At 39.7% G+C, this 10,041-nt stretch overlaps 1 protein-coding gene across 1 annotated transcript in view; it reads right to left on the bottom strand.

Annotated features, from left to right (window-relative positions):
• LOC106936656 (collagen alpha-4(IV) chain-like) overlaps window positions 1-405 on the bottom strand; it is a 38,128-nt gene extending 37,723 nt beyond the window's left edge. The window contains exons 1-2 of the mRNA XM_015017791.1: window positions 314-405; window positions 115-157 (exon numbers count right to left, since the gene is read on the bottom strand). Of these exons, the coding sequence (XP_014873277.1) occupies window positions 115-157; window positions 314-360 (90 nt within the window). The 5' untranslated portion in view covers window positions 361-405. The remainder of the gene's footprint in view (window positions 1-114; window positions 158-313) is intronic.
• Window positions 406-10,041: the final 9,636 nt, after the last annotated feature.

Genomic DNA, 10,041 nt, shown 5'->3' with positions numbered 1-10,041 from the left:
CCATCCATCCTTCCACCCATCCTTCCATCCATCCATCCATCCATATGCTATGCTTGCTCAATTGTTGGTTGGATGCAGTCTTGTCTAACTCTTGGAACAGAAAGTTGGACTCACTCCTTGACCTCCAGGAGGAGCTGTGATCAGAGCCAGGAAGCACCTGTAGAAGAGGAGACACAGGTGAGACGAAACGGAGCTTGTTACCATGGCTACAGTCCACCACAGTCCAATGTTTGACTTCAGAAATGTAAAATCTGATCCCATTTCTGGAAGTTAAACTCTGAACATGAATCATTTCGTCTCGCTGCTTTTTTACCAGATCCATGGATGGCGCCGGGTGGCGGAGCCTGAACCGGCAGACATCTTGTCCTGAGAGTGGAGACCTGGTTACCACTGACCCTGTCGGTCTGACTCCGCCTCCAGCAGGTGATCACCGGTGAGCGGGCTCCACACTGCTGCAGAGACAAACAGAAGACGTGATGGCGCCACCTTCAGCACGGGCAAAAAATAAAAGACGGACCAACAGATTGTCTCAGTAAAGACTGCGTTGATAAAATCCAGGCTGTGGACAAACTGACGCACAGCGAGAGAACGTTTGGGGGATTCTATGGAGCAAAATTGGGACCAAAAAGTTTGTGTGTGTGGGGGGGGGGAAATAGTACTGAACCGTGAATCTGAACATTTGGCGCCCCCTCCCCAAGTATTGAAACTTTTTTTTCTGTTTCAAAATAAGGCTTAAAAACCATTTGCAGTTTGTAAAAAATCCAACATTCTTAGTGACCCCAATTTAGCTCCATATGATTCAACCAACTTGTCAGTTTGATGCCGAGTTCGATCAAAGTAACTTTCATGACTCAGTGTGAAGCAGAAGTTAATCAATCACAGGTGAGTTCAGTAACCACAGGGAGGAAAACTTTTCTGTTAATTATCTCTTTACTGCGTTTCTGGCCGGAAAGTCTTTTTCTGAGTTATATTTTATAAGTTGTGCCGGTTCTAACAGGAAAACTCTGCTCAGTCCAAAGTTATGTAGAGTTAGGTGGAGGCTGCATGACGCTGTGGGCCAGCTTCTCTCTGATAGAGGTTTAAAGCAGAGTTAAACTGATCAATCTGTCATCTGGACACGGTTCTGTTCAGAGATCGAAGGTCCAGCTGCAGAGGAAAAAGCAACGCAGCGTTTTCTGCACATTTCCTGGGATCCAGCGATTCACCGTTAGTCTGGGAATTTGTAAATAATTAATTATAAACCAATAAAGATGTCGAAGTGGGACGACTGGAAGAACAACGAGTTCTGGTCAAAGCCTAGTCAAAGTCCAGACCTAATAACTGAGAATCTGTGGTCCGATTATTTGTACAAACTGTTGGAGCCGATTCCTTTACAAACCGTGAAAAAGTTTGAGGGGTGTGAAAACTTTTGCCAAGTCTCGTTTTGGGAAAACCTGGGCAAACATCAAAGTAAAGAATATATTCCCAGAAATTTTCGGCCATGTAGTCCAGTTCTGCATCGGAATGCTTTCTGCTGCGGTGGAGGAATTAGATATGAACAGGGGCCCGGTCGGATCAGGGGCCCAGCAGTGTTTGTATTGGAAAGTAGGTTAGATGGGAGTGAGAAGAGAAAGCGACCGGAGATGTGAAACGATGATCAGGAGGCTCAACAACAGCAGAACAAACTAAACCAGTGGTGCCCAGAGTGGGTCCTGGAGGCCCAGAGTGGGTCCTGGAGGCCCGGAGTGGGTCCTGGAGGCCCAGAGTGGGTCCTGGAGGCCCGGCATCCTGCATGTTTTATTCTCTCCCTGCTGGTGGTAACAACCTTCTCAGCAGGTCAATGTTCTCCTTAGGCCTCTAATGAGCATCATTTGGTCCAGGTACGTTAAACCAGGGAGAGACTAAGACATGGAGGATGCCGGGCCTCCAGGACCCTCTTTGGACCCCCCTGATCAGTGGTGGGAAGTAACGAAGTAGAAGTACTTCGTTACTGTACTTAAGTACAATTTTCGTGTATCTGTACTTTACTTAAGTAGATTTACAATATAATGATATGACATTCAGGAACGATCCGATTCTTCTGGACGGATCTTTACTGATTAAATTTATTTCAGCTCTAAGTATTTAATATCTAGGTGTTTAATGGGAATGTGGATCTTTCAGATCAATTTGAGAAGCAATTTTGAAGGTAAAACTTAATGTTTTGTGTCGTGTAGCGCGGGGCGCTGGTCTTGGTCTCTGGTTCGGTGGTCTTGACTACAACTCTGCTACTGGCACCTGGTTGCATGTTCTCCCTGCCCCCCTTCTTTCCATCCCCTTTCTGTTGGATTTCTTTAAAAATAAATGCCACTAGTGGCAAAAAAAAAAGTGAAGTTCATGCTATGTTGGGACAGGAGACAAGATGTTTCCATCCCCGAAATTATGATGCATAGAATCACATATCTAAGTCTAAACTATGTTACAGAGTAAACGCAATAAAAACATGCTTTATCTGTGGCATTGTTCATTAAAATGGCACATTTCTGATGTATTAAAATTAAATACGATCGGTTCACTTAATGATATTATATTAGGGGTTAGATAATGCATTCAACAACTACTTTTACTTTTAATACTTAAGTAGTTTTAAAAGCCAGTACTTTTTTACTTTTACTTAAGTACAAATGTTAATGTGGTAGTTTTACTTTTACTTGAGTAAATTTTTTGAGTACTTTCTCCACCACTGCCCCTGATAAATCATCTGCAGAGAAATTAGAACCTGGATTTTTTTTCCTCTTTTTAATACTTTTTATTTCTCAGCAGAAATAAATTAAAGTTATATAAGTATCAATTATAATTCAGATTTTAAATGTAAATCCTAGAAACGATCCAGAACATTTGAATCTTGTGTGACTGAGAGGGATCAGACCTGAGCAGAACCAGAACCTGAACGAGTTTTTAGACCAACTTCCTGAGCCGTTTCCATAGTTACAGAAAAAAGTAACAAAGTTTTGGAGTATGAGAAAAAAATGGGGGTTCATTAAACAAAATATGATAAAATGTTTAGCCAGGATATAAACATTTAGATAAGAACTAAATGCTTAGTACTTTAACTGTTTGGTTTAAAAAAAAGTTTACTTAAGCTAATTAATTTACTACAATCCAAATATTTAGGGAGTAAGCTCAATGTTTGGTTGACAAACTAGATATTTAGTTTGCAAACTAAATATTTAAGTAAGAAGTTCAATGTTTAGTTTGCAAACTAAACATTTATCTTGCTAACTAAATATTTAAGTTGCTAACTAAGCATTTATGTACCAACCTCAACATTTAGATAGTAAGCTAAATATTTTACAAATTTTACAATATTTTTCGATTCCAGTAATGCCAGAATTAATAATAAATAATAAAGATTTTATGGTATTCTGATTAGTAATGCAATTATATTAGTTGTGTTATCACCCCTACGCCACTAGAGGCAGTAGCAGGCCGGAAAAGGTGCGACTAAGGAGCAGATTTAGAAGTACACCGAAAGCTACGGAATTTGCGAAAAACTGAGCTGCGCTGAAGAAAATAAGAGAGAAATTCAAATACATTCTGAGTTAAACTCTTTCCTAAAGATGAAGATGTATCACAGATTTCAAAAGAAAATAAAAACGGGAGACCGTGGATAATATAGGAAATAGCGCCCCCTTCACTTCCGGAGTGCAATGGTTCCATTTCCAAATAAGATGTGAGACTGACAGTGGTCCGTTCCGCCCCTTTCTGTTTGCTGCAGCGAGGTCCTTCTGATTCAAGTCACATTTGAAAATATCCGACCTGATTTTAGAACTATATTTATTTTATGTCATGTGTTCCTCACTCCTTACCAGTAGGTGGCGGTATTGCTACTAAAAGTTTGTTGCCACCGCCAGTAAAACCAGGAAGAAGAAACAGAAAAAGAAGAAACGGAATCAGAATCACATATCTAAGTGGCCTGGGTCGCATTCGGAAAAAATCCGATCTATGTTGTTCAGACTGTCATGAAAACATCAGATACAGGTCGCAATTAAGGAAAACCAGAATCGGATTTGGGTCACTTCCGGCTGCAGTGTGAATGTAGCTTTAGTTCATGCCACTAGCCTAGCTTAGCTAGCAACGACACTAAGATGGAGACGGACGGAGCGGAACTTGATCAAGTAACTAAGGTCTTTATCTTAGAAAAGCAAAAAGTTGGTATTTAACTCAGATTTGAGAGTTTTCTTTTAAGGAGCCACCTGATATCTTCGTTATATGTCAGAAAGCTTTGTACTTTCTTAAAAATCTGTGGAGGACAGAACATTATAACTTTAGGAAACGGGGGAATCATGCAAAGACCTAGTCAAACAGATCCGTCTGAAATGTTCTGGACCTGAGTGAGAAAGGTCCAGAAAGCCCGGTGGCCCCGACCAGGTGAGAACCTGCTGCTCTGACGGTTTAATGTTTCTCCACATGTTGACTCAGCTGATCCCATTAAAGCTGAGTCATTACTGAGTTTTCAGCGGATTTAAGGGATCAAAGTTTACTAATTTAATCCTGAAACTTTGAAATTTTACTCCCATATTCACAGTAAATTCATCCTCATCTGAAACTTTTCCCTCTTCATCAGCGGTTCATTAATAAAACTTCCGACGTCACGGCGTGATCCCGCTCCAATCAGCCGCTAATTCGCCCCAGACCTCATTGAGCCCCATCATCGCACACTGACAGCATCTCAGGTGAGTTCCTTACCTGCGGGGAGACGCTGATTCCGCAGCTTCACGCACTTTTCATTCCTCAGACGGAGGAAGTGAAAGCGGGAGGTTTGTCCTACATTAGGCGCAGTTGCGCGGCTCCAAACACCGAGCTGCTTCCGTTCATTCCTCAGTAAAATCCACGCAGTGTCATCACGCAGCAACAAAATGTTAAAGTTTTATTTATTTATTTAATTTTTTACCAAAAAACGCAAAATATTTAGAGCAAAAATATATGAAGGTCCTTCCATAAAACGGACTGATCTGTTCTCAGCTTATAATAACTGTCCGGTCTGAGATGGAGCCAGTCTTTAACCGGCAGGGTGGAGGTGAGGTGGGGGCGCAGTGGGAGGTGGGAGTGGGGCTTGGGTCTTCCCTCCACTGCTGCTGGAGTTTAACTTTCCCAATCCTCACAGGTTCTCTGTGAGGAGAACCGACCCAAGCCGGTGCTCCGAGCCGGGAGGTGCGCTGCTCTCTGCCCGCCTGGATGGCGTCTCCGGCGGCTGCGAGGCGGAGGATCCCCCGCCTGCTGGTCCGGCTGCTGGTCCTCGGCGCGCTGCTGCTGCTGACCAACGGCAAACTGGTGAGCAAACTGGTCCAGCTGTGAGCTCACCTTGAGGCTGGGACACCAGTCCAGGTTCTGGTTCTGCTGCTTCTCACACTGATGTTAATTAGGCCAACTTATTGAACCGTTATTACGTCATTAACTAGTGGTTGGTTATCCGTTTGTCAGTGAGAGACGATCAGATTTTCTTAAAACTCTCAGGTTTTATTTAGACAATAACTTTCCGTGTGTAACTTTAGGGTAATAATGAACATTTACACTGAAGCAGGTAAGTGTGTGTTTGGGTCTGATGATTATTATAAATTAAAACTATTAAATATAAGAATAGTTGAATAAAAAAAAATAAATTCACAATAATAAAAAAGTTAAATAAGTAAAAAAATACATATAATGAAAATATATTATCAGAATAGTTAAAATTATTACAGAGTAATAACATTAATAATGAAGATAAGTACAACGGTAATAATGTCGTAAACAGTCGTGGTAAACAGGTTGGGCGTTACTGATTAGTTTAATATTGTCAAATAAAAATTGTAAAAAAAATTTTTAGCCATTCTGCTTCTCTAACTTTGCAGATTGGTCGCTGTTTTTAAAAATAATTCTTAAACACCAATTTTTTATTTTATTTAAAAATCTGCACGTCCATTTTTTGTCAGTGATGCATAAGATATTGTCACTGATTGGTTGGCTGTCAAAATGTGTTCTTTGAAACATTTTGATTGGTTAAGGCACCGGAAGCGTTGAGGACGATTCTTCCCCAAATGCGAGGCAAGTATAACTGCTTAATGTTTCTGAATATTTTTAGATGTTTTCCGATGTTTTGTGATAATTTATAATAAATCTATGATCATCGAGAATAATTTTCAGATAATTTCTGTCCAAAATCTTTTTGACTTTTTTTATTCTGTGTCGAACAAAACATACAGTTGGTCCATGTTAGAGATAAAGTCGCTAAGCTAACTGCTGTTTTGGGCTGGAAGACTGAGAAAACTGACCAGGAAGGCTTAAGACTGGAACTGGTTCAGAACAGGAACTGGTTTAGAACAGGAACTGGTTCAGAACAGGAACTGGTTCAGAACAGGAACTGGTTCAGAACAGGAACTGGTTTAGAACTGGAACATCGATATGTCTGTCCTTTCCGCTGAACATCCTGCAGGAAGAGAGAAGATCAGACTTAAAGTCTGTCTGGTTCTGAACTCAGGCGGGTTCTGTGTTGGTTCAGTTAATCTGTTTCTGGGTCAGCCCTTTGTCCTGATCTGCTGTTATTAGAGCGTGCACACACACGCACACACACGCACACACACACGCACACACAGAGCTTCCGGTTGTTACACTGGTTTTAAGTGGGTTTGATCAGTAAACTGACAGCAGGTCGTGTCGTCGGCGTGTCTTCGTTGCCAGGCCTTCGTCACGATTCGTTTCTCACAGGTGTAGGCTTATCTCAGACGTTTCTCGCGAAACGACTCCAACATCTACTGCAAACTAAAAAAGAAGTTAGAAACAATTTTAAAACAAAAAATGTAAACATTAAAGTTGAAATGATTTTTAAAAATCAAGAAAATGGAGACAAAAATTAAAAGGAAAAAATAAATTAAAAATAGAGAAAAAAGAAAAATCAAGATGAGAGAAAATGTGAAAAATGAACAATAAAGAAAAAACATTAAAAATAAAAGAAAAACATAAATATTTCCAAATATCTTCAACTTTGTTTACTTTTAAGGATGGAAAGGGATGGCAGTAACTTTCTGTGTATAACTTTAGGTTTTTACTCAAACTGAAGACGTTTTTATTCATCTAAATTTGATGAATCCTCATAAAAATCATGACGGTGTGAATCTGAGGAAAAAATGCAACGTCATGAGTTTTTATCCAGGTTGCGAGGCGTGTTGCTGTAAACACTGCAGAGAGCAGATTAGAGCGGGATCCTCTGGTTATCGCAGTAAGAGGACAGTTTCACCTGCTGGTTACAGAAGATGTTTGGGTTTGGCCCCCACGCCGAGGCCCCTGGGACGCCGCCGTCATGAGAACGCACGCTCCGATGCACAGCAGACACTTTATGGAGGAGCTGATTGCAGCTGCCACCATTACAGCCGATGTTTCAGCAGGAGGCGTGCCTCAGGGCTCCTCTCCGGGACCCGTTCTCTTCTCCTGCATCTCCTGCCTCTGGCTCTCAGCTTGATGATAACTCTGATAACTGCCACATTTACATTCCTTTGAAAAACACACAATGTTATCTCCTAAACGCCTGAATGAAATCAAAGCTTGGAGATTTTTGTTTCCACCGCGGATGGCCTGACCTCTGACCTTCAGCTCGTCCAAAACGCACTCTTTTTTATTGTTATTTATATATTTCAGCTGCTCATCATTCCTGTTTTTAATTTAGTATTTCTTAATTGTTTTTTATTTATTCATTTAACAGCTCATCTTTTTTGCTTTTACTTTTTATTTTTTCTGTTTTATATTAGCCTCCAGTCTTTATTTTTTTCATTCATTCATTGTTTGTATCTATTTTAGCTGCGCATCTTATTTATTTTTTAATATTTATTTTCATTCCTTTATTTACTTAAGCTGCTCTCTTTTAACAGGATCACTCAGGCGAGAACAAATCGCTCACTTTTATTGGTGACCATAAAAAGGTTTTTTAAAATTTTAACTTTTTCCAAGTCTTGAAATCTGTAATATATAATAAAATATTAATTTGAATGAATGCGTTTCATTTTACATGCTTAATATAGACTGCTGCTTATGTTGAACATTGTTTGAAATTGTTCTGGTTATTGATTTTAAGTTTCTGTTTTCGGTTTTAATTTGTGGTTTTCTGTCATGTCTCTATTTGTGATATTTGTAACATTATGATTTTATTATATTGCTTTTTGTGTCGGACTCAGGACGGATATTCTCTGCTACAGGACGGACTAATGGGGATGCTAAGAGCTAAGCTAAATTAGACAACTCCAATGAGCTAAGTTACATTAAGCTAAGCTAAATTAAACTAAGCTAGGCAAAGCTAAAGTACTCGCTGCTCTTCACCAGTTCCTTGTCGACCACAGAATTCATTATATATGTTTTTGTTTTTAAAAGTCGTCTTGTCTTCACCCCACCTCGTCTCTCTGACTTGCTTCGGCCATCTTTTCCTCGCTGTCTCTGAGGTTAGCGGCCGGTGTTATGGATCAACTGGTGGCTAAATCAACTGGTTGAAACCTATGCGCACCGCAGATGTTTCCAAATTGTAGGTGGCTGTGTCGATGCCTGTTGAAAAATGCTACTTGCGTGAAAAAACCGTTTGCAAAACTTTACTATAAATCCCATTGGACGCTTATATGTTTAATGTTGCATGTGAAAATTGTTTCAAAACAATTTTCTAAAGAACAGCATTCACTGCGCTTCGAAAACACCGCATTTGAGCATAACCAGATCAATGAATAACACAATCCCATTCACTTTCAAGTTCACCAGAATACATTAATTCTAACTCATGAATAGCCGCAATGTAAACCTAAGTGGATAGTTTCTGCTTTTTATAACCAGCACTGATCAGAAAAACATTGGAATTGACTCTTAAGTACCTGTTATGCGAGTTGCTTACATTACATAGAAGCAAAAGGTAAATAGTAAGTGTCGCATTGTTTAGCGACTTTCTACCCAGTTAGTGTCGCTAAACAATGAGGTGGTTGTCATCATATTTAATAAAATTTAACTCACATACCTGATGGTGTTGCTTGTGGTGTCTACGTGTCCAAATAGAAAGTCATGTCGATAAGTTGTACTGTAATAAAATCTCATCTAAATGATATAAAGTTAACAGCTAATGTTGTTGGTGGTGATATCCAAACTGACAAGCCGAAATTATAATAATAAACGTTCCTACATTACTGTCAGATACCACCAACAGATTATGAGCCGTATCTACAGTATTTGTCCGTGTGTTCTCTACTTGGAAACAGTTTTCAGGCTGTTGACGAAGGGAAATCAAATTAAAAACAGAACGAGCCGCATTCAGATTAACTAGTGACAGTCAAACAGGGTCCTCAACGCAGATGTTTGTAAAAAATTAGGTGGCTTTTGTTGTTTCCTGATCAAAACGCTACAAACGTAAATAAACGGATATGAAAATGTCTCTACTTTCCCTAAGAGCTCTTCAAAACATAATGGTATGAAGGAATATTGAAGAATACATTAAAATGTCACTAAAATATACATCACTTCAAAGAAGACTGTACTAAACAGAATTTGTACTACCACCCAACATTGTTAGAGTAATGACGATCATTTTACGTCTTTTCAGTCTTATGTTGACTGACATGCTTTGCAAACATATCAATAAATATAAACAGTTATAATATCATGTAAACTAATTCATTGTTCATTTAATGGAAGCCACATTATGTCGTTTTCACTTTAAGACTTCACTCGGCTGCAGAAGCAAAGCTGTGCACCTTGGTAATCTGACTATATTCTTACAGTTAAAGTTTGTCTGGCAAACCTGTTAAACAACACTACCTCCAAAATGTTGGCAGCAAGTGAATTATATTATTTATTTTTGTAGACAATAAAACAGACTGGTCCAAAAAGAGAAATAGACTATGGCGCTGCTAACTACTTCGTACCAGCGGTCGCTGAGTTCCAAGAGCGCCGTTTTAACCACCAAGCTATGAGGATAGCTGACAGTCCGATGTTCCTACCCGTCATTGATTGTCATCTAACGGACACCCCGCGCTTTAAGAACCAGGCCTGGATTAACTGGTGACACTTTCAGAATCTCAG

The sequence above is a fragment of the Poecilia latipinna genome, unplaced genomic scaffold (genome assembly GCF_001443285.1).
Source record: "Poecilia latipinna isolate Pla-1442-1.1 unplaced genomic scaffold, P_latipinna-1.0 Scaffold2189, whole genome shotgun sequence".
NCBI lineage: Eukaryota > Metazoa > Chordata > Actinopteri > Cyprinodontiformes > Poeciliidae > Poecilia > Poecilia latipinna.
This window is presented reverse-complemented; position numbering and strand designations above follow the sequence as displayed.